Raw genomic sequence first — 26,235 nt, 5'->3', positions numbered from 1 at the left:
CCCTTATGATGCTTTAATATACTTTTCACTTGACCCTAAAGCACTTTTCACTAACCTAACCCTAATGGCATTAATCCTGAATCTTTTCAGAAGGTTATTAGTATTAGAAAAATTAGTATGATATAGTTTTTTTTTATTTAAAACTATGACGCTACGTGCCTGAAATATAACCTTCCAACAAATTAGCTCTCTGTTATTGATGCTATCAAGATTTCAAAGAAGAGTAGTCAAGAATTTATTGTGTTGCACATGCGAGATTAAATATTTCTTCTTTATAAGATTAACTAGCTTTCGGCTTCGCTCGCGTTAATTTATCCCCTTAGGGGTGGAATCAAAATCCTTTCTTAGGGGATGCCTACGTCATAGTAGCTTTATGCATGCAAAGTTTCAGCCCGATCGGTTGAAAATTGACAAAGTTTCATACAAACTTTCATCCCCTATTTTATCCCCTTGGGGGTAGAAATAATCAAAATCCTTTCTTAGCGGATGCCTACGTCATAACATCAACCTGCATGCTAAATTTCAGCCCGATCCGTCCAGCGGTTTGGGCTATGCGTTGCTCACTATGTCAGTCACCTTTGAGTTATATATATTTAGATAACAAAATTATGGCATTTTCTTTTAGCAATTTATCGTAATTCGACTAAGGGATAAATAAGTTTTTCAAATGTTATGTTATATATTATAATGTATAATATAATATTTCATAACAGATATAAAATTACACAAATTTTACTTGGCGATTACATGTTTAACGTGAACATAAAGTTCCACTCCTCGCAAACACTTGTATTCATAAGTATGATTGTTTGTATCGGTCTAAATGTTTTCTGTGTATATTATATTATAATTTACAAAAAAATATCTATACATTTATATCAGTTGTCTAGTACCCATAACACACGCTCTGCTTACCGTAGGACTAGATGGCGCTGTGTGAGAATTTTTCAAATTTTATATATTTTTACATTTATATTATATACATCTAAACCTCTCCAATGATAAATATTCCTGTTTTAAACTTGTATCCAAAAACATTTTAAAGGAACGTATTTATGATTTCTTTAACACACCTTATAATTTAATAGAACTAGTTCTAAATAAAATATATTTTTACCATATATCAAAATCACACATACAGGGTAGGTATAACAGGGTAAATTGAACCCCTACCTAAACGCTACAACTCTGTTAACCCGCAGTATATCCCCTGTGAATTATGTGACAGTCACCCTTCTCATTCATACGATTCTAAGAAAGGTACATACAGACATATATATATATATAATAATATATTTATATTAAATGGCTAATGTTTATGGCTACGTATTTTGAGTCTCTGGAGAATTATATAGCATGTAGCAGATCGGAGATTCATTCATTCATTCATTCATTCATTCATTCATGCATAAAAAAAGTAAAATGGCTTGAATTAGGTATAAATAACTTTCTGACAAAGTTCTTTGGAATATTTAGGAAAAATTTTAGGTTAAAAACAATTAAAATAAATACTTGCAAAACTGGAAAATTGAAATGGGTGTCAAAGGGAATAAAAGTATCTAGCAAAATGAAACGAGTTCTTTGCACACTGGATAAAAATCAAAATGACGAAAGCATATACAGCTACCGAAAGAAATACATAAATATTTATAGGAGGGTAATAAGGAAAGCAAAAACATTAACAGTACAGAACGAGATAAAGAAATGTAGTAACTCAAATAAAGAAATCTGGAAAGTTGTAAATAGATATAAAAGTAATAAAGCACTTAGTAGACATGAGAAACTTATAATAATATCAAACAATACGACCATCTCAGATACAAAAGAAATTGCGGAAATGTTTTCAAAAAAATTTGATTATAGTACAAAAGACACTACAAATACTGAAGATGCAATGAAACTATTATATAATAATGTTACAAAGCATGATATTAAAATGATATTTCGATTAACAACTGCATCAGAAATAATTTCGATAGTAAAGAGAATGGAGAACAAAAAGTCAACTGGTTATGATGATATGCCCTTAAATATAATTAAAGAAAATATAGATATATTAGCGAACCCATTGTCGTATTTCTTTAATATATGTATTGATCAGGGAGTTTTCCCCGAACAATTAAAAATTTCAAAAATAATTCCCATACATAAGAAAATGTCAAAAACAAATATTAATAATTATAGACCAATTGCTCTTTCTCCAGTGTTATCTAAAATATTGGAAAAAGCGATTAAGATACAATTGATGTCCTATTTTAATACAAATTCAATTTTAAATGCACGACAGTTTGGATATCAAAAAGGAGTAGGAACACCAGATGCAATTGATGCCATGGTTAATGATGTAACAAGGCATTTAAATAATAAATTAAAAGTTGCTGGAGTATTTTTGGACTTGAGCTCAGCCTTCGATACAATCGAGCACCAGATTCTGATAAGTAAACTTAGCCACTACGGTGTTACAGATAAAGCTCTTTCTCTACTAAAATCCTATTTAATAAACAGAAAACAGTTCGTAGAAATTGTCGATCTGGATGAAGACGGCACGAGGAAGGTATATAAATCATCATTAGTAACTGTAACAAGAGGTGTGCCTCAAGGTTCAGTACTGGGCCCTATATTTTTTATTATTTTTTTAAATGATTTAATTAACTTCATGCTGAAATTATTTTCTGATATTGGAATGGTTGTATTTGCGGATGATACAAATGCAGTAATTGCTAGTGCAGATATCAATGATCTGAATATCAAAGTAAATGCAGTAATGGCAGCCTTCAATACCTGGTTTGTAGCAAATAAACTGGTACTAAACACAAATAAAACTAATATTATGTTGTTCAAAACAACTGCTAAAAATAAACAAACTCTCAGCACACACCTAAATGGAATACCCGTAAAAGTAGTTGAAACAGTAAAGTTCTTGGGAATACATTTAGACTCACTATTTAGCTGGAAAACGGAAACAGGTGCATTAGATAATGCCATAAGCTCTGCATGTTATGCCCTTCGTTGTCTGAGAGAAGAACTTACGGAAGATCAATTACTGACAGTATATTATGCTTTGGTAGAATCTCGGTTACGATATAGCATTAAATTTTGGGGAAATAGCTACAAATACAATACAAACAGAGCATTCCTCGCACAAAAAAGAGCGATTAGAGCCATAGTTTGCATTGCACCCTGGGAATCATGTAAAGACCATTTTAAAAGATTAAAAATTCTTACAGTACCCAGTCTTTATATACAGGTTTTGTTGACAGACTTAATCAAAAACAAACATCTGTATGAATCTGAAGATAACATGAAACAACGTTTAATAACAAGGAGAATGAATATACAGAAGGTAATAATTCCTACACTAAACGTAGTAACACACTGCCCAAGAAATCAAGCGGTGATACTCTATAATAAGTTACCGAAGGATCTTAAATTATTGAATAGTTTGAGTTGCTTTACAAAAAAATTGAAGTCACTACTAATAGATAAATGCCTGCACTCAATTAACGATTTTTGACTTGATTTTTTTTGTTATTAATGACATTCTGTAAAATGACAACATGTAAATTTATTAATTTTATTAACCATCGTATCAACATTCAAATACAATGTACATTGTTCATGAATAAATAAATAAATAAATAAATTCATAATTTAAGAGTTACCCTCTGTCGGTGGAGATCTTGCCACTTTCTGCGATCTTCCATCATGCTCTTTGTTGCGGCCGAATGATACTATGTTGTTGGTAGAGACGATGTATATTACAGATGGTAATAAACTGACAATATGTACATAGAAATAATGATCTTATATACTAATTAACAATAGGAAAATGTAAGGTGGGGTGACACAGTTTAGACACAGCAGTGCTTAGTACACAATATTGAATTTGTCTTACTAGACATTATTAAATGCAATTATTATTTTGATGTATCTATGTAACTGTGTCCCATAGATATGCGCAGTGGTGGCTGACTCATCCGTCATACTCGAGAACGAGTGCTGCTTGTAGGGACTGGTCTGCTGTTATCGCTACGACTGATTTAATCTTATTGTATATTTATATTTGACTCAAAAAAATTAGTGCTGGTTGGTAATTTGTATTCACACGTTTCGCCTTGTAAATGTAAAGTTACAAGGATTATTTAAAAGAGCAACACGCAAGTTTCTTGCTCGTTCTTCCTGTGATGAGATAGATTTCTGAACGAGTAGATAAAAACAATTGTTACGACTATTCAAAAGTGCTTAAATTAAGTTTTTTTTGAATAAATGATTTTCTATTCTATTCTATGACAAAAATTCATTCTTGACACGACAAGGCTCCCATTTTCCCCTTAATTTGCTTGATGTATCTGTGCCTTGGTCTTCCCCTCCCCCTCTTTTCTTCTATTTTCCCCTCAATAATAATTTTCATGAAATCCTCGTGCCGTATCAAGGGTCCCAACATTTTTCCTCATCTATTTTCTATTGTGTTCAATATCTTCCTTTTTTTCTTTTACCCTGTGTAGTACTTCTTCGTTTCTTACTTCATCCTTCCAGATCGGAGAGGTAAAAAAATCTCTGACACTATGCGTAGGTACAATTTACTCCAGCTTTCATATTAGTGTTTACATATGTATGTAAATGAAATCGCTATTTCATTTGCGTGGAATTCAGCCTCGGAAATTAATTTTATTTGAGGTGGTGCAAAAACTAAAAAAAAACCGCTCCCATAACACATCTCCGGCCAATATTGTCACTATATTGCAATATGCATTGAATACAAACAATTAGAGCTCAGAGCCGGCGCTGGTGAATTTACCATTTTTTTAAAATTACTCCTAACATTACCTATCAGCGAGTAAACTTTCTATCAAAATCGATCCAGTCATTTTAGAAACGAGCAAGAACAAACAGACAGACGAACAGACAATTTTTTTAAATTAATTTCTTTGTGTGAGTACCGTAGTGTATATACTTTCATATGCATAGTGATATATATATATATATATATATTTCAGTGAAATTTATATTTCAGTGAAATTATAAAGGATCAAGTCTGTGAAAAAATGTAAATTCGGAATCTACATTTTTTCACAGCGAGTTTATAACTCATTAGTATGACGACCGAAAAGATTTATAACACAACAGAAGAAAAATATTGTACTAAGCATCCTTCTTTTGTTTTATCAGCTTATTGTACCTACCATAGTCTAAGTAATAAATAAATTATTATTATTAAAAACAAAATATTAGAGTAGACGACCTCGGTGGTCTAGCGGTTTAGCTAGCACACCGCCTTACTTCCGATGGTCGCGGGTTCGATTCCTCGCACGGCCGAACATTTGTATTCATGATTATGATTGTTTGTATCAGTCTGGATGTTATGTTTGTATTCAGGAAATATATATATATATCTATGTATTTGTGTCAGTTATCTAGTACCCATAACACAAGCTTTGGCTGGTTTAACTTGGGTCTAGATGGCGCTGTGTTAATTGTCCTGAGATTATTATATATATATAGATATAAAATAAAATGAAAAAATGAAGTGTGACCATTTTAAGATGCTTAAATTTAAATTGATTTTAATAAATAATTTTACCATTCTATTTCAAAGTTTCTATCTCGGTGGATTAGCGTATGGATCTAAACAGATTATCTATATATCAATCATATTATCTGTGGTATAAACTAATATTTATAAAAAGAAATATCTAGTACCAATAACACAAGCTCTACTCAACTTGGGATTAGACGGCGCTGTGTGAATTGTCCTGAGATATAATATTAATCTAAATTTGTGTACACTCAATACAGCCCTTTGAATAAATATTTATTACTAACAATGTTACCTATTCAAATAAAAAAATAAATGAAATGTATAATATCTGCCAACCGTACTTTTATAATATTAGTAGAATGGTAGGATGGTACGTCCTAAGACTTATGTACGTACTATTTTAATCTACATATATTTGAATACTCTATATATAGCGCTATGAATACATATCTATTCCTAAGATTATGGTTACCTATTCAAATAAATAAATTAATTAATTAATTAAATGTATAATATCTGCCGACGGTACCATACTTTCATAATATTAGTAGAATGGTAGAATGGTCGGCCCTGAGATACCATATGAATCTAAATCATAGAGTAGATTTAAAATAATCCTGTATAATGTTTAGAGATACACATATATATATATATTATTAGTTTGTAATTTTGTTAAGTTATTGTAAATTTTTAGGTTTACTTCGTTAGTAGCAGTTAAGTGTCGTAATTCTTAAGAATCATCGTCGTCGATCTCTTATTGTATTAATTTACTGGTAAGAGCTATAACGGAATAGCAAAGAGGGTGGACTCATTGCCCCCACTGAGTTTACGACCGTTTTGTCTCCTTCATTACTTTTAAATTTTATTATTGGCAACAATTATATAGGCAACAATTGTATTAATTTTTGTTTGAGACAAATAAAGATTTTTTTTTTCATTGTCTCAGCTTTGCTTGTTTTTTTCCACGCTTACGGGCCGAAACCAAGTAAGTGCAGTGTGTGTGTGGGTGTCCGCGTGTGTGTGTGTGCGCATATATGCGTATTATTATTATTATTTTACAAAAATTCTCATCTCCCCTCTTAAGGAGAGGAGATGGCAACTTACCCCCAACAGAAGCACAGTCGGCCGGTTATTATTATTATTATATAGCCCTATTAATACATATATATTCCTAACAATGTTACTTATTCAAATAAAACAAATAAATAAATGAAATGTATAATATCTGCCGACCGTCCTTTAATAATAATAGTAGAATGGTAGAATCCTTTATGACAGATGATTAATGTTACCTATTCAAATAAAATTACTAAATGAAATGTATAATATCTGCCGACCGTACCATACTTTTACATATAATATTAGTAGAATGGTAGAATGGTAGAATCCTTTATGACACAAGATTAATGTTACCTATTGAAATAAAATTAATAAATGAAATGTATAATATCTGCCGACCGTACATTCATAATATTAGTAGAATGGTAGAATCCTTTATGACACAAGATTAATGTTACCTATTGAAACAAAATTAATAAATGAAATGTATAATATCTGCCGACCGTACCATACTTTTATAATATTATTAGAATGGTAGAATGGTAGAATACTTTATGACACTTGGACGTTATCTCAATTATTATTATGTACCATGTCGGCGCGATAATGCCATTTCTGCTGACTGATAACAATGATCTGTAATCAAATTGCCCTATATATATCCAGATAAAATAATATCTAAGTCGTTTCGCGCTCAGTAAGCTGTCAGAGTCGCCATCTTGAATAGAAATGCTCATTTATTATTATAAAAATGATGTCAGGTCACGCGTATCTTTTGATATGGGGTTTTCAATATCAAAAGGTATAGAGCTACAATTTACCTTGTTTGAGTGTCACTGTCCTTATCTTTTACTACCTGTTCCCGCGACTTCGTCCGCGTGAAAATTAACTTTATATTTCTAAAATAAAAGTAGTCTAAGTTACTCCTTATTACATAAGCTACCTGCAAAAAAAAGTCCCGTCAAAATCGGTCCAGCCATTTCAGAGATTAACCGGAACAAACAGACAGACAAAACTTGTAAAAAAATGTTATTTTGGTATATGTACCCTATTTATATTCATATGCGTGTAGTAAAAAACGGTTATTTCAATATTACAAGTAGACACTCCAATTTTATTTATATGTATAGATGTATAGATATAATTTAATTATCTTAATTTAAAGTATAGATAAGTGACAGTAGTTTTTTCATCTACCGTCACTAGATTGTTGAACGACATCAATCAGGTCATTGATGTCGTTGATCTACATTGACATCGCTGTTACTCCAGTCAGCTCGTGACCACGGCTAGTGCAACCTAGTCGAAACGTCGAGAGAGGTAAATACCTTTATTTGCCATAAAATTATTCGTGTTAAGACCCGGTTAATAATCTATTCATAATAAAGTTTAATAAAAGGGTTTTGAATGAATATTTATTATAATTAATAATAATAATAAATAATATATCAGGACAATTCACACAGCGCCATCTAATCCAAGCTAAGCAGAGCTTGTGTTATGGGTACAAGATAACTGATATAAATACATATTATACATAGAAAACACCCAGACCGATACAAACAATCATACTCATGAATAAAAATGTTTGTACCGTGCGAGGAATCGAACCCGCGACCATCGGAAAGTAAAGCGGTGTGCTAAATCACTAGACCACCGAGGCTGTCAATTAATAATATAAATAATGTATATTAAACACGAAAGTTTAAAAATGACTAATAAAAACTTTATTTATTGTGAGGATAAAAAAAACATATTTTTTAAAAGAAATTTAAGCAAAAATAGCAAGCAAGCAAAGCAAGAATCGTGTAACAAACCCTACCCTAGAGAGATATTCAGGTTTTCCAAACACCATTATAGTAAAAACATATTGTAAAACGCTTTACGACTTTCATGCCGTAATATAAACTTCAGAAAGAAACGTGATACCTCTGAAGTGTTCATTTGTATTTTCAGCCGAGGATTAGACCTGAAAAAAACCCTTAGGTCTAGTTTGCGTCGACTGTAAAATACACAGTTAACGGCCACCAAATGGAAATTTAACCGATACGTAAGCGTGAGTTAAAATATTTACCATCACATCAGCAATAGGTCTACGTTTTAAAGGAAAGCAATGTCTTTCCATGAAAACGTAGACCTTTTGCTGATGTGATGGTAAATGTCAGCAAAAGGTCAAAAAAAGCAGTAAAAGGTTATATACAAATATGTATGTTATATGTACATTTCCAGGCTCTACTCAGTTTGGGTCTAGATTAGACGTTCCCATACTTTTTCGTGTCGTAGACCCCTTGCTATATTTTTCGGTTTTGGGTAGACCCCCATTCTTACCTGGTATTGATTTTTTGTAAATTTCTAACTGTAGTAAAGTTTAGTGTTACAAATAGAAATAGAAATAGAAATAATCTTCATTCAAATAAACTCATTACAAGCACTTTTGAATAGTCATATTTTGATTCTACCACTCATCCGGAATGCAGATTCATCACAAGAAGAATGAGCAAGAAACTTGTGTGTTGCTCTTTTTAATAGATTTTTTTTTAATATAAATAATTACAGTATAACAAGTAAGAAGCATGCGATAATCAACATAAAAATCGCTACGCAATCATTATTAGTGTAATCAGATAATATTGTCAGTGCTATGGATTTAAAGTTTTTCTATAAAAACATTATTATCGTTAACGAATTCTTCAATTTTATAGTAAGCTTTTTTGCAACGGAACTGTTATATTTGACATTTAAATCTTTTTTCTGGCAGATTTATAACAGGCTCTGGTATTTTATTGTAAAAAGTAAGATAATGCTTAATCTATACATCGCCATCTTGTTCCAAACTAAGCAGAGCTTCTATTATGGGTATTAGACAACAGTCAGAATACTTTTACGCATTCTTCATAAATACATAACCTAAATAGTAAACACCCAGATGAATACAAACAACCATACACTAGTATTTAATATATAATACAGAAAATTCTCGTGTCACTATGTGTACCTTACATACACTAGTAGTTACCCTACTCCTCCGAAACGGCTTGACAAATTTTTATGAAATTTTATATGCATATTCAGTAGAGCTAAGTGAATAGGTTTGTCTACCCCTAACATTTCTGATACTTTTTCTTTATTTGTTAAACAATTTTTTTTATATATTTATATTATGGCAATAAAAAATATATACAACCCTAAATTTTATGGGAATAGGCATAAAAATTTACAATAAGGTACCAAAGAATATATTGGAATTACCCTTAAATAAATTCAAATCAAAACATCTGTTAAATCATATTTACTGAGCAAAGCCTATTACTCACTAAACGATTACTTGAATGACGAGCGTCCATGGCAATAGTTGTTCATGCACGGGATTTTCATTTAATGTTAGACATAGACACCTATATAAATACCTATACATTGTAAATAAACTGGCTTTTAAAAAAAATTATCAATTGAGTTTCTTGCCAGTTCTTCTCAATTGGATCTATATACCGAACTGGACCGAAAAACAAAATTATAATGTAAAAACTTGACGTTCATAAGCGGCTAAAATGTCCTGCACGAATAACATGATTAAATGGTTTTTGAATTTGAATTACTAAATATCTTTTCATTATAAGGTCAAGGTCACTATTTCACGCGGACGAAGTCGCGGGTACAGCTAGTATACATATAGACTCATACAGAAACCATCCGTTTTGTTTTCTTTCGTACAAATTTCTACATCATACATTTCTTTATTTTTTTTTTGTATAAAGACAGATAAATAAATAAAACATCAAGTACGTACTGTAACAACATTGACATGTGACCGTTGTATAATCTCAGTCCGTGTCTATTCCTCCCACACGCAGCCCTGTGACGTAAACTTGAATATTTCAAGATTCGTATCTAACATCTATCTTATATATAAAATTCTCGTGTCACAGTTTTAGTTCCCATACTCCTCCGAAACGGCTTGACCGATTCTCATGACATTTTGTGAGCGTATTGAGTAGGTCTGAGAATCGACCAACATCTATTTTTCATCCCCCTAAATGTTAGGGGTAGTCCACCCCTATTTTTTTTTTTTATTTTAAGGCAAAACAACGTTTGCTGGGACAGCTAGTATATATATAACTCAAAGGTGATCTATCAACACACAGCCCAAACCACCGGACGGATCGGGCTGAAATTTGGCATGCAGGTAGATGTTATAACGTAGGCATCCGCTAAGAGAGGATTTTGATAAATTCTACCCCCAAGGGGATAAAATAGGGGATGAAATTTTGTATGAAACTTTGTCAATATCAAACCGATCAAGCTGAGACTTGCATGCATAAATCTACTATGACGTAGGTATCGCCTAAGAAAGGATTTTGATAAATTCCACCCTTAAGGGGATAAATTACCGCGAGCAAAGCCGCGAGCAAAAGCTAGCACACTATGAGTCCCTTTATTTACTACATTAAACTGTAAACAATACTGACTGCTGAGTCGTGTGTATATGATATACATATACTAGCTGATCCGCGCAACTTCGTCCGCGTTTAAAATCTCCACCTTTTGCAATATTTTTCATTACAGCTCCGCTCCTATTGGTCGTAGCTTAATATTACATAGCTTAAAGCCTTCCTCGACAAATGGACTATCCAACACAAAAATATTTTTTAATTCGGACTAGTAGTTCCTAAGATTAGTGCGTTCAAAGAAACAAACAAACGCTTCAGCTTTATAATATTTATCATAATACTAGCTGACTACTGTGTCGTGTGTATATGTATTATATATATATAAACCTTCCTCTTGAATCACTCTATCTATTTAAATAACCGTTTCAAAATCCATTGCGTAGTTTTAAAGATTTAAGCATACATAGAGACGGACAAACAGCGACTGCGATTTTGTTTTACACTATGTAGTGATAACCCAGGTCTATACACATAGCGACATCTAGTCTCAAGCTGAGCAGAATCTGTATTATGAGCACTAGACAACTGATATAAATACGTAAATACATTATCTTGTTAATACATATAAAACACCCAGACCGATACAAACAATCATACTCATGAATACAAATGTTGGCACTATGCCAGTAATATAACTCGCGACCATCGGGAGTAAGGCAGTGCGCTAAACCACTATACCAGCGAGACCGTCAATCATAGAAAGTTATAAAATAATTATTTAAGTTATTCAAATTCAAAATAATTTATTCATGTAGGACATTTTAGTCGTTTATGAACGTAATTTTTTATATTATATTTTTTCCCCACCGTCCAGTTCAGTATACAGATCAAATTGAGAAAAACTGGAAAGAAACTCAATTGAATTTCTTATAGTGATTAGACCAGACCAGTCAGCAGCACCCGTTCACGAGTATGACGGATGACAAACATTACACACATTACCATATATACCAAATATATTTAACACAGATAAAAGTATGGTCTTTGACAATAGAAGCTTAATAATGTTCAAACTTATAATTAATTGTAATTAATTATGTTGAATTTCGACCATTGGGCGGCCACTCGTTTATTCAAAAGAGCAACTCGCAAATTTTTTGTCGTTCTTTTTGTAATGAGTCTGCGTTCCGAATGAGTGATGGAATAAAAAAGAAATAACTACAAAAGGGCTTAATATTAAATTTTTATTCATCATCATCATCGCATCCCGGAAGACGTCCACTGCTGGACATAGGCCTCCCCCAAAAATATCTCCAAATTTTTATTAAATATTTATATTATTAACCGGGTCTTAACACGAATTTTATGGCAAATATATTGCCATAAACACTGGAGAAGAATGGAAAGAAGCTGGAAAGATAAAGTAAGAAATGAAGAACAGGGTGAAAGAAAAAAGGCTTTGAATGCTATAGAAAGTAGAAGAGGAAATATGTCGGGGCACTTGATACGGCATCATGAATTTTTGAAACTAATTATTGAGGGAAAGATAGAAGGAAAGAGGTGGAGAGGAAGACCAAGGCACAGCTACATCAAGCAAATTAAAGACAGAATTGGAGTCGTGTCGTATCAACGCTTAAAGAGTTTAATGGAAGATCGTAGAAAGTGGCAAGAGCTCCACCGACAAGAGCGTTGCTCTTAAGTTTATGAATGAACGAATATTAAACACGAAAGTTCAAAAATAACTATTGCCTCTTACTAAGTTCATTCCAATAAAAGTTATTTCTAGACGTGTTCACTGACCTGGTGGATAATCGTGATAGCTGACTGTGGTGTACATGGCGAACGGTGATGCAGCGAGGAGTGAGAGGGCCCATAGTGCTGCCACTATCTTCAAGGCGCGGCGCAGACCTGCCATGGTGTAGAGGTGCAGCGGGTGGCAGATGGCAAGGTACCGCTCCAGCGAGAACGCCACTATCGTGAGCACAGACACGTATGAAGCCCTGAGGAAGAAGATCATAGTCACCAACAAGGTTTACACTATACTACAATTAAATTATATATAACACATTGCAATATATCTTATATATAAAATTCTCGTGTCACAGTTTTCGTTCCCATACTCCTCCGAAACGGCTTGACCGATTCTCATGAAATTTTGTGAGCGTATTGAGTAGGTCTGAGAATCGGCCAACATCTATTTTTCATCCCCCTAAATGTTAGTCAACCCCTAATTTTTATTTTTATTTTTTAGACAAAATTTTTAGTTTCTATTTTTTTATGATACAACATACAAAAATACATACAATCCTAAATTTTCACCCTTCTATCATCAACCCCTATTTTTTTATAGCGCTATTAATTTATATGGCAAAACAACGTTTGCCGGGACAGCTAGTTTACTATACTACCACAGATAATATAATATTACACAGTATAGATTTACTAAGCACCAGGACATTGTCGATTATATCCGTCAAGAGTAACCTGACCCGGCCGGTTTGTGGCCCGGGTCAGGTTACTCTTGACGGATATAGGCACAAACAGGGTCAATAGGAATCATTGTGGCACTGTACTCACTGGACCCAACTTCCTGCTGCGTGCAGCTACACCGACCACAGCAATGTACCTGTTCCGTCTACATTACGCCACTAAGGAGCATGACATTGTCGATTATATACGAACCAAGAGTAACCTGACATTGAGGGTGACGCAGCTGGAGTCGAGCCACAACGCGAGTTTCAAGGCGTTTGTGGCCCGGGTCCCCAACATGCTGCCCACCTTCATGAAGGAGGACTACTGGCCGTAGGGTGTGGTGTACCGGCGCTACCGTGGCAGATTGCCGCCGTCAGTGCCGTGATCACACAGACAATTTCAATATCTTAATTTTATATTATTTCATATGTATGTTAGTCTATAAGGTATTTATAATATGGGCCTAGTAGCCTGAAATAAATAAAACAAGATACAGTATACATAGGGACAGACAGACACCGTCTCTATGTATGCTTAAATCTTTAAAACTACGCTATTTACGGATTTTGCAAAGCTTAAATAAATAAATAAATAAAAAATAAAATTACGCAACGGATTTTGAAGCGGTTTTTTTAATAGATAGAGTAATTCAAAAGTAAGGTTTATATGTATAATACTTGTACACCTAGTATATTATATTGGGTTACAATGTATTGGGCTACTATTTTATAAAATCCTGTAGTAACAGTAGCCATATCTTTCACATACAGACAGACCTCAGTCACATTTTTATATGTATAGATTAGAAATGCTCACGTAGTAATAAATGTTTGAACTTGCCGTCTCTAACTCAGCTGGGAAAGTTATGGACGTGAGTACTATGATGTTACGTTATATGTATGACTTGATATGTTTCTTTTATATATATACACGTAGACCTACGTGATGGCCGAACGTAATGATGTACGGACGAATAATACATACAAAACTTTATTAAGTAGTATTATAAAAAAAAAATTACTATTCAAAAGTGCGTATGTTAAGTTTATTTCAATAAAGATTGTTTCTATGAATCAATATTAAAAATATAAATTCTCATAGAAACATGAATCGAATAGAAAATATAAGTAATATTTATTAAAATAAAGTTATTGACCATTTTTTTAACCTTCATTAAGCGTTGACCAGGTCGTGGGTTTGTTTCTGAATTAATATGTATATAATAATATAATAATAATAATAATAATCTCAGGACAATTCACACAGCGCCATCTAGACCCAAGTTAAGCTAGCTAGAGCTTGTGTTATGGATACTAGATAACTGATACATATACATAGATTTTTTTTGTAAATACATACATATTATACATAGAAAACACCCAGACCGATACAAACAATCATACTCATGGATTCAAATGTTTGTGCCGTGCGAGGAATCGAACCCGCGACCATCGGTCGTAAAGCGGTGTGCTTGACCGCTAGACCACCGAGGTCGTCAAATATATTGTAGATATATGTATTTACATATATATACTACGTGACCAGGTAAATATCATTTTGCCATATACATTAGTATCGCCATTAAAAATAGGGGTTGATGGCAGAAAAGTGAAAAGGGTTGTATGTACTTTTTAAAGCCGAATAAAAAATAAAATAAAAATTATGTCCGAAAAATTATAAATAATTTTTAGGGGTCTACCACCCTACTGACTTAAGAGGTATGAAAAATGGTTTACGACCTACAGAAGAAATAATATAAACATTTTTTTGTTTACCACCCTTATTACTTAAGAGGTATGAAAAATAGTCTACGACCTACAGAAAAAATAATATAAATATTTTTTGTTTACCACCCTTGTTACTTAAGAGGTATGAAAAATGGTTTACGACCTACAGAAAAAATAATATAAATATTTTTTTGTTTACTTATTAATATGAAAAATGGTTTACGACCTACAAAAAAAACAATATAAATATTTTTTTGTTTACCACCCTTGTTACTTAAGAGTTGAAAAACGTCACCTACAGAAAAAATAATATAAATATTTTTTTGTTTACCACCCTTGTTACTTAAGAGATGAAAAATAGTTTTATTAATATACAAACACAGAGACAAATATGTGAGATTTTTATTTATTATATAGATATATCGATTAACTTGACAGTTTCTTATTTCTTATCTATTTGTGGCATAAAGTAGAGCACTATCGTGGCACGTGGTACTACTAAACCAATATTAGTTGCTTTTACTACTGACGTATTTATCGACGGACAGAAACTACCAACTACCAACTCATGTATGTATTTAACAGGGTTACCAACATTAAAAAAATGTTCAAAGACAAATTAATGACTGAAAATAGGTGTTTTTACTCAGTGAAATATTATTTTACATGCAAAATGGATAACATTACATAATTTGTTTAGAATAGAATAGAATAGAATAGAAAATCATTTATTCAAATAAACTTACATTAACGCACTTTTGAATAGTCATCACATTTTTTTTAATCTACCGCTCATTCGGAAAGCTGTCTCATCACAAGAAGAACGAGCAAGAAACTTGTGTTTTGCTCTTTTAAATAATTTTATTATTACTTTACATTTTTAAGTTTAAGTGTGTGAATAATAACTACCAGTTAGAACTAATTTAATTAAATAATCATGTTATTCATCATCATCATCGCAGCCCGGAAGACGTCCACTGCTGGACATAGGCCTCCCCCAACGATCTCCACGACGATCGGTCCTGCGCTGCTCGCATCCAATGCCTTCCAGCGATCTTGACCAGATCGTCGGTCCACCTTGCTGGAGGCCTTCCCACGCTGCGTCTTCCGGTCCGTGGTCGCAATCATGTTATTAATAAACTGCCATTATATAATTATTATAAATATTAAAATGCATGTATTCATTGGTATTTGTAGGATAGTGACATTAATAAATGTAACGATATAACTTTATATTGAATTTGCTGTTCCCGCGACTTCGTTCGCGTGGAATTTAACTTTATTTTCTAAAATAAAAATATCTCGAGTTACTCCTTATTACATGAGCTACGTGTCAATAAAAGTCCCGTCAAAATCGGTCCAGCCATTTCAGAGATTAGCCGGAACAAACAGACAGACAGACAAAAATGGTAAAAAATGTTATTTTAGTGTATGTACCGTATTTATATTCATATGCATGTAGTAAAAAACGGTTATTTCAATATTACAAACAGACACTCCAATTTTATTTATGTATAGAGATGTATAGATTAATTATGATTTCATTTCAACATTTGCATAACCCTACGGGGTTGGACCGATTTTGACGGGACTTTTATTGGCAGGTAGCTGATGTAATAAGGAGTAACTTAGGCTACTTTTATTTTCCACGGACGAAGTCGCGGCTACAGCTAGTTGTTAATAACATTGAATAATTGCCATACTACAGAATACCGAAAATCTGGTATATCACAATTCTCGCACAGTTTGCAACCCTGGTACTTAATTTACTTTACGCACTACCACAGAATACGTAATATCATAAACTAGAAAGTTCTGCCCACAGATACTAGTTGCATAACTATATTTTATCTCCTCTTGATTAGCGTGTCTTTGACTTGTAATTGTTAGTTTTGACCCCTGACGAAAATAAGGGGTATTATGATAACGACGTGTCCATTTGTATGTGTGTGGTATATCTCAGAAACAGATGGATCGATTGGATAGCTTTGTGAAATGTTCAAGGTTATATTATTATTATGTTAAATTGTATTATATACGATTCAGTCAGTAGAAAAGGTTCACACAGAACCTGCCATCTAAGCAGGTTGTATCTAGCTAGAGCTTGTGTTATGGGGCGCTAAGAATAATGAAACATAAAATAAGAACAATTAAAAGGACGCTATTTTTTTATCTATATAAAACAAGATAATTAAGGAATTATTTAACACAATATAATTGTTTTTGATGAAAATATACACTGTAGAGTGCGTGGCCATAAACAACTAATCATCGGGACGTTCATGAATACAAAGTTTGTGTTACATTGCTTACTTTGGGGTGTTCGGAATCGGAAGACGTTCTTCCAGGTCGAAATCGTATTTTTACTTCCTTTTCCATTAATTATTTTCTTTTCAATAAATACAGTCCACTCTCTCTTTATATATTAATTTATTATACGATTCAGTCAACAAAAGGTAACAAACAGACACACAGCGGTTACCTTATATATATATATATATAGATATAAATGAACTGTTACTAAGTATCGTTTAGAAAAGTCAATTGGTTTTTTATGGGAATGAGTACAAATATTTACAATAAGATACCAAAGGATATACTGGAATTACTCTTAAATAAATTCAAAACATCTGTTAAATCATATTTACTGGGCAAAGCCTATTACTCACTAAACGATTACTTGAATGACGAGTGTGCATGGCAATAGTTGTTCATGCACGGGATTTTCATTTAATGTTAGACATAGACACCTATATAAATACACATTGTAAATAAACTGGCATTTAAAAAATAAGTAATTCAATTGAGTTTCTTGCCAGTTCTTTCTCAGTTGGATATACCGAACTGGACGGTAGGAAAAATTAAAATTATAATGTAAAAAGCTTTACGATCATAAGCGGCTAAAATGTCCAACATGAATAAAAATTTTTTGAATTTGATTTTGAATTTTAATGGGATAAAGGCAAGGCAATGATGATGTTTTGGTAAGTTTCTGCTATAAACTACCAGTAGAATATATTTTCATATAAATATATAGCTTTATTTAAATTCTGCAAATGTGAAAACAATTATGGGTACTAGACAACTGATATAAATACTAAGAATTTTTTTGTAAATACATACATAATATATATAGAAAACACCAAATTCAAATTCAAAATATCTTTATTCATGTAGGTCTATTACAGACTCTTATGATATGTCAAATCTACCGTCAGTTCGGAATGATATCGTGATGAGAAGAATTGACAAGAAACTCAGCTCGTATTTTTTTCAAATAATAGTGGAACATGTTTATAATAATATACAGTCATTAAAATTCAAATTTGGGAGAATAGAGTGACCATAGTGATACAAACAATCACACTTATGAATACAAATGTTTGTACTGTACTAGGAATCGAACCGGCGACCATCGGAAATCGTAAGGCGGTGTACTAAACCGCTAAACTGCAGCCGTCAAATATATCTACTCGTGTAGAAAGTAAGTAAAAATACACACCTATATAAGCACGTAAAAAGATTGGCTATTAAAACAAAATAAAATTAAAAAAAAATCTGTTGAGTCTTGCCAGTTCTTCTCAATTGAATCAGTATACAGAACTGAGAAAAAATATAAATACAAAATAATTGCAGTGCATAAGTGCCTAATATGTCCTATATACTTTTTATACCACATAGATGGCGAACAAGCATACGGCCAATCTGATGGTAAACTGTTACCGTAGCCTATGGACGCTTGAAACACCAGGTCACGTGCGCATTGCCGACCCTTAAGAAACCTTAATATACCCTTCTTGAAAAAACCCCATGCTGTAGTCTCTCGAGAAAACCTCGGCAGGTGGTTCACAACAAATGATATTTGATTTGATTTGAATAAAGAACCTTAGATTTAGACAGATTTTCAATTTGTTTATCCTAGATATTATGAGCGTAGACAGAATTCATAACAGTAATTGGTTATTCGAGTATTTTGATGTATAAAGCTCATTGAAAGTTCAGAGCGCACTCGAAGCTCTGTTTCAACCACTTATGAATGTTTGGATGAAGTTAACGTAAATTTAATTTGTGTTTCATAGTTACAAATCAAGTACAATTCCACTGTCCGACTGTCTTTATTAAAAAGGACGGTTTAATAATTCGCGGATATGTATCGATTTATTTTGACGCCCTCAGTGGTCTAGCGGTTTGGTACACCGACTTACCGATGGTCGCGGGTTCGATTCCTCGTACAGTACAAACGTTTTTATTAATATTAATTCTTATTCTCTCTAGTATTTTCTAGTAGTCTTCAGTCTAGGTATTTTCTCTCGTACCGTAAAAACATTTGTATTCATGAATATGATTGTATGTATTAATTTATGTGTTTCTATGTATATTATTTATTAAACTTTAATGCACAGATACATTAATAAAGGTGCATATGGCGGACTTAACACCTAGAGGCATTTTCTCCCAGTCAACCATACGGCAAACAGAGATTCATGTGGGCGGTGCATTATGATTAACATATAATACATAATACTTACATAACTTAATAATATATATACATACATACCAATACATATACATACAATATATATACAAATCAACAATGAAAGTCAGATTCCTGAAGGAGGAAAGGTAGAGGAAGATAGAATAGTATTGAAATTTGGGATAAAAGGAATTACTCTAGTTCAAGGAGAGGTGTTTACGCAATTTTGATTTAAATGAGAATTTGGAAGCGCTGGATTTATTATGTATGTATTTAGAAACATATAGTACGTAAGTATTTTTAACAGTCGCTTAGCACCCATAACATAAGCTATGCTTAGCTTGGGACTGCATGGCTCGGGGAATGAACTACCTGCCGAGGTTTTCTCGAGAGACTACAGCATGGGGTTTTCAAGAATACATTATAGTTTCATAAGAATCAGCAATGCACACGTGACAACCCTGGTGTCTCAGGCGTCCATAGAATACGGTAACCATTTACCATCAGACGAGCCGTGTGCTTCTTTACAATCATAGTAGTATAAAAAAATGATTGTGGAATAAACTACCTGCTCAGGTTTTGTGGCGACTACAGCATGGGGTTTTTCAAGAAGGGTATATTAAGGTTTCTTAAGGGTCGGCAACGCGCACGTGACACGCCTGGTGTCTCAGGCGTTCATAGAATACAGTAACCATTTACCATCAGACTGGCCGTGTGCTTCTTTACAACCATAGTAGTATAAAAAAAGATTGTGAAATAACCTACCTGCTCAGGTTTTGTCGCGAGACTACAGCATGGGGTTTTTCAAGAGGGGTATATTAAGGTTTCTTAAGGGTCGGCAACGTGCACGTGACACGCCTGGTGTTCCAAGCGTCGCTAGTCTAGACCAGAGTAGGCGAACCAATGGCACGCGTGCCATTGACGGCACGAGACACAATATTTTGTGCACGTCGTCGATCATAAAACTGTTTGAAGAAGCTGGCTCATGCTATTTTAACAATATTTCCACCTACCTATGCCTGCGAGTCATTATTTTCAGAGATGAATAACATTAAGAACTCTGTTAGAAACCGTTTGACAGATGAATCCAGTTCAACATGCATTTTGCTAAAAGTAACATCGTACAAGCCTGACATAAATTATTTGTCATCTAACCTGCAGCAACAGAAGTCACACTAATTTTACAGTAATTTAATTTATGCGTGTAATGAAAGCAATCCAAAATTATTTGATGGCAATGAACCCAATCCTGTGTCAATGACCCCATTAAACATTTTTTGGAAAAAATGGCACGTTGATGCATAAAGGTTGGCCTACCCTGGTCTACGGTAACCATTTACCATCAGACGAGCCGTGTGCTTCTTTACAACCATAGTAGTATAAAAAAAGATTGTGGAATAAACTACCTGCTCAGGTTTTCTCAAGAGACTACAGCATGGGGTTTTTCAAGAGGAGTATATTAAGGTTTCTTAAGGGTCGGCAACGCGCACGTGACACCCCTGGTGGTTTAGGCGTCTATAGACTACTGTACCTACCATCAGACGAGCCGTATGCTTCTTTGCCACCATCGTAATTAAAAAATATATAAAACAAAGAACGGTCGACCGTTACAGTACGTATATTAGTTTATAACAAAGTCAGTACTCGACCTAAATGGATATAACCTCATGTCCTATAAATGCACAGATCACAAAGGCTCGTAACTGAGTGCTGTTAACTCTATATTGCTCGTTGCAACTTTCAAACCATATTACATTTTATTGCACGAACCAATGATACCAGCTAAATATCTTATATAAAGCATATATATCTTATATATGTTTAATAAAATTCTCGTGTCACAATGTTAGTTACCATACACCTCCGAAACAGCTTGACAGATTTTCATGAATTTTCATATATATATTCAGTAGGTCTGAGAAATGGCTATCTATTTTTCATACTCCTAAGTGATGAGGGTTGTCCACTCCTAATTTTTTTTAACTATTTCTTTTTATAGTGAGGCACCAAATTTTTTTTAACTATTATTTTTATAATGAGGCTCTACAAAGTACATACAACCCTATATATTCACTCTTCTATTTTAATTTACGTGGCAAAAAAAGTTTGCGGAGATAGTAGTATAGTATATATATATATATCATAGGGAACAAACAACCTTGCGGATCACCTGCTAGTAAGTAATTACGGTGGCCAATGAGCACCCGCAACACCAGGGGAATTGCAAGTACGTTGTCGGCCTTTTAAAAAGGAATAAGCTATTTCTTGGGTTACAATATCGTATCGGTTTGGAAATACCATTGCTGGAAGGCGATTCTACAATGTCGTTAAAAGTTTCTTGAAAAATTCACGGTGGAGGATCGCCATTCATCCAGATGATAATAATAATAATAATAATAGTAACAATAGTCCCAATCGTCCTCTCAACTACAGGTGTCATACCGAAACACATGCATCAGTCACTAAATACCCTGAACTTGCCCCCTAATATATACTGCCAACTACAGAAGGCTGTAGTTCTAAACACATGCCGCATTATTAGAAAGTTTCTACAGACAGATTAGGCCTACATTTGTATTATGGTATATCCACCTGAAATAGAATATTGTTATGTACTTGGCTTAGGCCCGTACATACCAAGATTACTGGCGAAAGTCGAGAAAAATAATATAAAAAAATAAAATAATAATTATAGTTTCGGCCCGTAAGTATGGAGAAAACCAGCAAAAGCTGAGAAAAAAAAAATAATAATAATAAAATAATAATTTTTTATTATGTAAATGCTCCACAAATTAATTTGTGAGAAATCATAATTCCTGTTGTATCTATATAAATGTTATACAATAGAATAAAAATCATTTATTCAAATATAATTTGTTTTGAATAGTCATAACAATTTGTTTTTTAAATCTTCGGAAAGCTGTCTCATCACAAAACCATAGCCTGTGTGTTGCTCTTTTATCTTAAGACACAAGTCGAAACGTGTCTCTCCTTTTTTGGGTCAAATATAAATATACAATAAGATTATACATCTAGTTTTAAATTTAAACGTGGAGTGCATTGAACGTGTGTGTGTGTGTGTGTGTATGTGTGTCTGTGGGTGATAAGTATGATGTTTTAATTTCTGACGGATGGTAAGATGATGAAATTCAGCAGCTGGTATTAATCGGAACAATTCCTCAGAACATTCTGATATATTATATATAAAATTCTCGTGTCACAGTTTTTGTTCCCATACTCCTCCGAAACGGCTTGACCGATTCTCATGAAATTTTGTGAGCGTATTGAGTAGGTCTGAGAATCGGCCACCATCTATTTTTAATCCCTCTAAATGTTAGGGGTAGTCGACCCCTAATTTTTTACTTTTATTTTAAGTCAAAACAACGTTTGCCAGGACAGCTAGCATATATATAACTCAAAGCTGACTGACTTAGTGATCTATCAACGCACAGCCCAAAGCACTGGACGGATCGGGCTGAAATTTGGCATGCAGGTAGATGTTATGACGTAGGCATCCGTTAAGAAAGGATTCTGATTAATTCTACCCCCAAGGGGATAAAATAGGGGATGAAAGTTTGTATGAAACTTTGTCAATTTTAAACCGATCGGTCTGAGACTTTTGCATGCATGCTCACAAAATTTCATGAGAATCGGTCATGAAATTTTGTGAGTGTATTGAGTAGGTCTGAGAATCGGCCAACATCTATTTTTCATCCCCCTAAATGTTAGGGGTAGTCGACCCTAAATTGTTTTTTTTATTTTAAGGCAAAACAATGTTTACCGGGACAGCTAGTATACTATAGGAAATGCACATAGATGCAATGTCTCTACGCAAATCCAATGGATCGAGTGTGTCACAAAGACAGCGAAATGTGGCCATGTCAAGTGTTGCATTCAACACAATGCTGACAGTGCCTTTGAATACCTGGTAATCTGGTTATAACAGACAGACAGACAGACAGACAGTGTACTTATTTATATATTATAGACAGAAAGAAAAATTTAATGTCTCTATTTTTTTGGGTTAGATTATTAAATATTTTGTCAATATCACTATTCCACACGAAGTCACGGGTACATACATATATCTTAATTATATTATAAACGCTATAATTATGTGAGTATGGATGGAACTTTGTTACTCTTTCACGCAAAAACTACTGAACGGATTTTGATGAAATTTTACAGGAACATAGCTTATACATCAGAATAACATATAGGCTATAAATTAATCAAATTAATTATATAAATCTTTTATGTCTCTATCTGTTTGTCACTCATAAAAACGTCTTATCACATTACGAGCACACACACACACATTATCTTTTCTTTCGATCTGCGCAGACTTCTAAGAATGCCCTTTATTTCTTAAATTGTGAAAGGACGTTGAAACTGACAACCAAATGAATTTAAGTCGGACCCGTAAGTGCCAACGTCACTTTATAGTTGGAAGCAGGGGTGGCAATTGTATTTATTTATTTTTATTTTATTTATTTTTACACTTTTTTGCACCAGTTACAGAAAATATTAATTATATAGACATACATATGTACATACCTACATAAACATACATAAACTTAATAATACACATATCCATGAAAAGTTTGAAGGAAAGAAAGGGACTATAAGAAAAGGGAAAAGTAGAACTAAAGGGAAAGGAAACTGTACTGTACAAAAATTCTTGTAAAAATACGAGATTTTTTGTCTTCATTACGAGTACATTTTCTGCCTCGTACAACGTTGTACGAGATTTTACGATCCCCCGTCCAGTACAAACGAGGATCGATATTACGACGGCCCGAGCCGAGGTTCGAACCCCTAGCGGTGCCCTCAGAATAAAGTCGTATCCGTCAGACGGGAGTTGGGCTTCAGCTGCTCCGTAAGTCCTTCCACGGGTTTTGAGTGCCATCTGCACTCGCCCTCTATCGTTTGGTGAAGCTGTAAAGGCCATCTGCAGCCAACAGCATTAGAGTAGTTAAAAGATATTAACCTATTATTTTTTTGTTACCACTTCCGGTTTTTCGAGAGTAGTGAGGCACAAGATGGCGGCTTATGAACAGTGACTCGAACAAAAAAGACGATAGGAGAAGCTCGTGTCTAATATAATTTATTATATTTTAACAGATTCATCACTTCTTCCTACGAGGTTAGTTATTCTAAAAATTGTACGAAAGTTTGTACGAAATTTTGATCTATTAAATTTTTTTATAACACAGGGGACAAACGAGCATGCGGTTCACCTGATGGTAAGTGATTACCGCCGCCCATGTGCACCCGCAACACCAGGGGAATTGCAGTACGTTGTCGGTTGTTTAAAAAGGAATAAGCTCTTTTCTTGAAGGTTTCAATATCGTATCGGTTCGGAAATACCATTGCTGGAAGGTGATTCCACAATGTGATTATGCGAGGCAAAAATAATGATATCGTGTGAGATTGCTATTATTTTGATCATTCTTTCTAGCTTGTTTCAACATTTAAATGTAATTTCACTCCGGCTCGAAGGACCAGGAATGGCGCTAAAAAACGGTACGTGTTGATGCGGCTCGAATGTTCAGATGGTGGATGATGGCTTCAGCAGATTACAGAGTTGTTGAAAATAATAGAATTTGCTTACTATCTTAAATTTAATGGTAAATATACCATTAATTACAAATTATGGATGATTGAACAAATGTACGTTATATCGATCATATGATTTTTTAAGTCTGTTACGTTACGTTGCGTATTTAAATTGGATCAATCAGAACGCTCCCTTTGTTTTGCGTTTTGTTGCTGCTTGTACGCGATATTACTTTATAATTAATTATTATAATTAATCATTAATTTATTTCACAGATTCTATTTTCCAGAGACATATTTAAGATTTAAAAATGATTAATAACTCTATAATTTCGTCTTTGATACATAGTCAGACCAATCCAACATTTTGCAATGATGATTGCCTATTATTTATCATAGTGGGATATGTTTTTAGGTTGGCAACCCTGATTGGAAGACATTTTACCTAAACCTATTCAGACTTTCCATTTAGTACCTTTATCTAAATTGAATATCTATATAAAGAGATACTTACCCATCTGAAATCTGTTTAAGATCTACCTGCATTGATTACTAATAATATTATTATTTGACGACCTCAGTGGTCTAGCGGTCTAGCACACCGCTTTACGACCGATGGTCGTGAGTTCTATTCCTCGCACGGCACAAACATTTGTATTCATGAGTATGATTGTTTGTATCGGTCTGGGTGTTTTCTATGTATAATATGTATTTATTTATAAAAAAAAATATCTATGTATATGTATCAGTTATCTAGTACCCATAACACAAGCTTTAGCTAGCTTAACTTGGGTCTAGATGGCGCTGTGTGAATTGTCCTGAGATTATTATTATTATATTAGGCACATTAATTTTAGATGAAAAAGTGTAATCCATCACATTTAAAATAAGTAATCATGTTGCTAAGTAACAGTTGATATGTAAAGTGCAACTGAATCAGATCGAGAATAAATTACATTTGCTACTGTATACAATCCACTGAAGATCTCCATCAATTATGACATTTACGTGTAAAAA

The 26,235-nt window shown here is 33.5% G+C and overlaps 1 protein-coding gene across 1 annotated transcript in view; it reads right to left on the bottom strand.

The window, feature by feature from the left end:
- Positions 1-26,235, bottom strand: part of LOC131855173 (neuropeptides capa receptor-like) — a 147,408-nt gene that overhangs the window by 49,836 nt on the left and 71,337 nt on the right. Inside the window, exon 3 of the mRNA XM_059206419.1 lies at positions 12,787-12,986. Coding sequence (XP_059062402.1) covers positions 12,787-12,986 — 200 coding nt within the window. The remainder of the gene's footprint in view (positions 1-12,786; positions 12,987-26,235) is intronic.

This window comes from Achroia grisella, unplaced genomic scaffold, assembly GCF_030625045.1.
Source record: "Achroia grisella isolate CSIRO2021 unplaced genomic scaffold, CSIRO_AGI_Agris_v1 utg1314, whole genome shotgun sequence".
NCBI classification, from domain to species: domain Eukaryota; kingdom Metazoa; phylum Arthropoda; class Insecta; order Lepidoptera; family Pyralidae; genus Achroia; species Achroia grisella.
The sequence above is the reverse complement of the archived record's forward strand: the minus strand, read 5'-3'. Positions and strand labels throughout refer to the sequence as shown.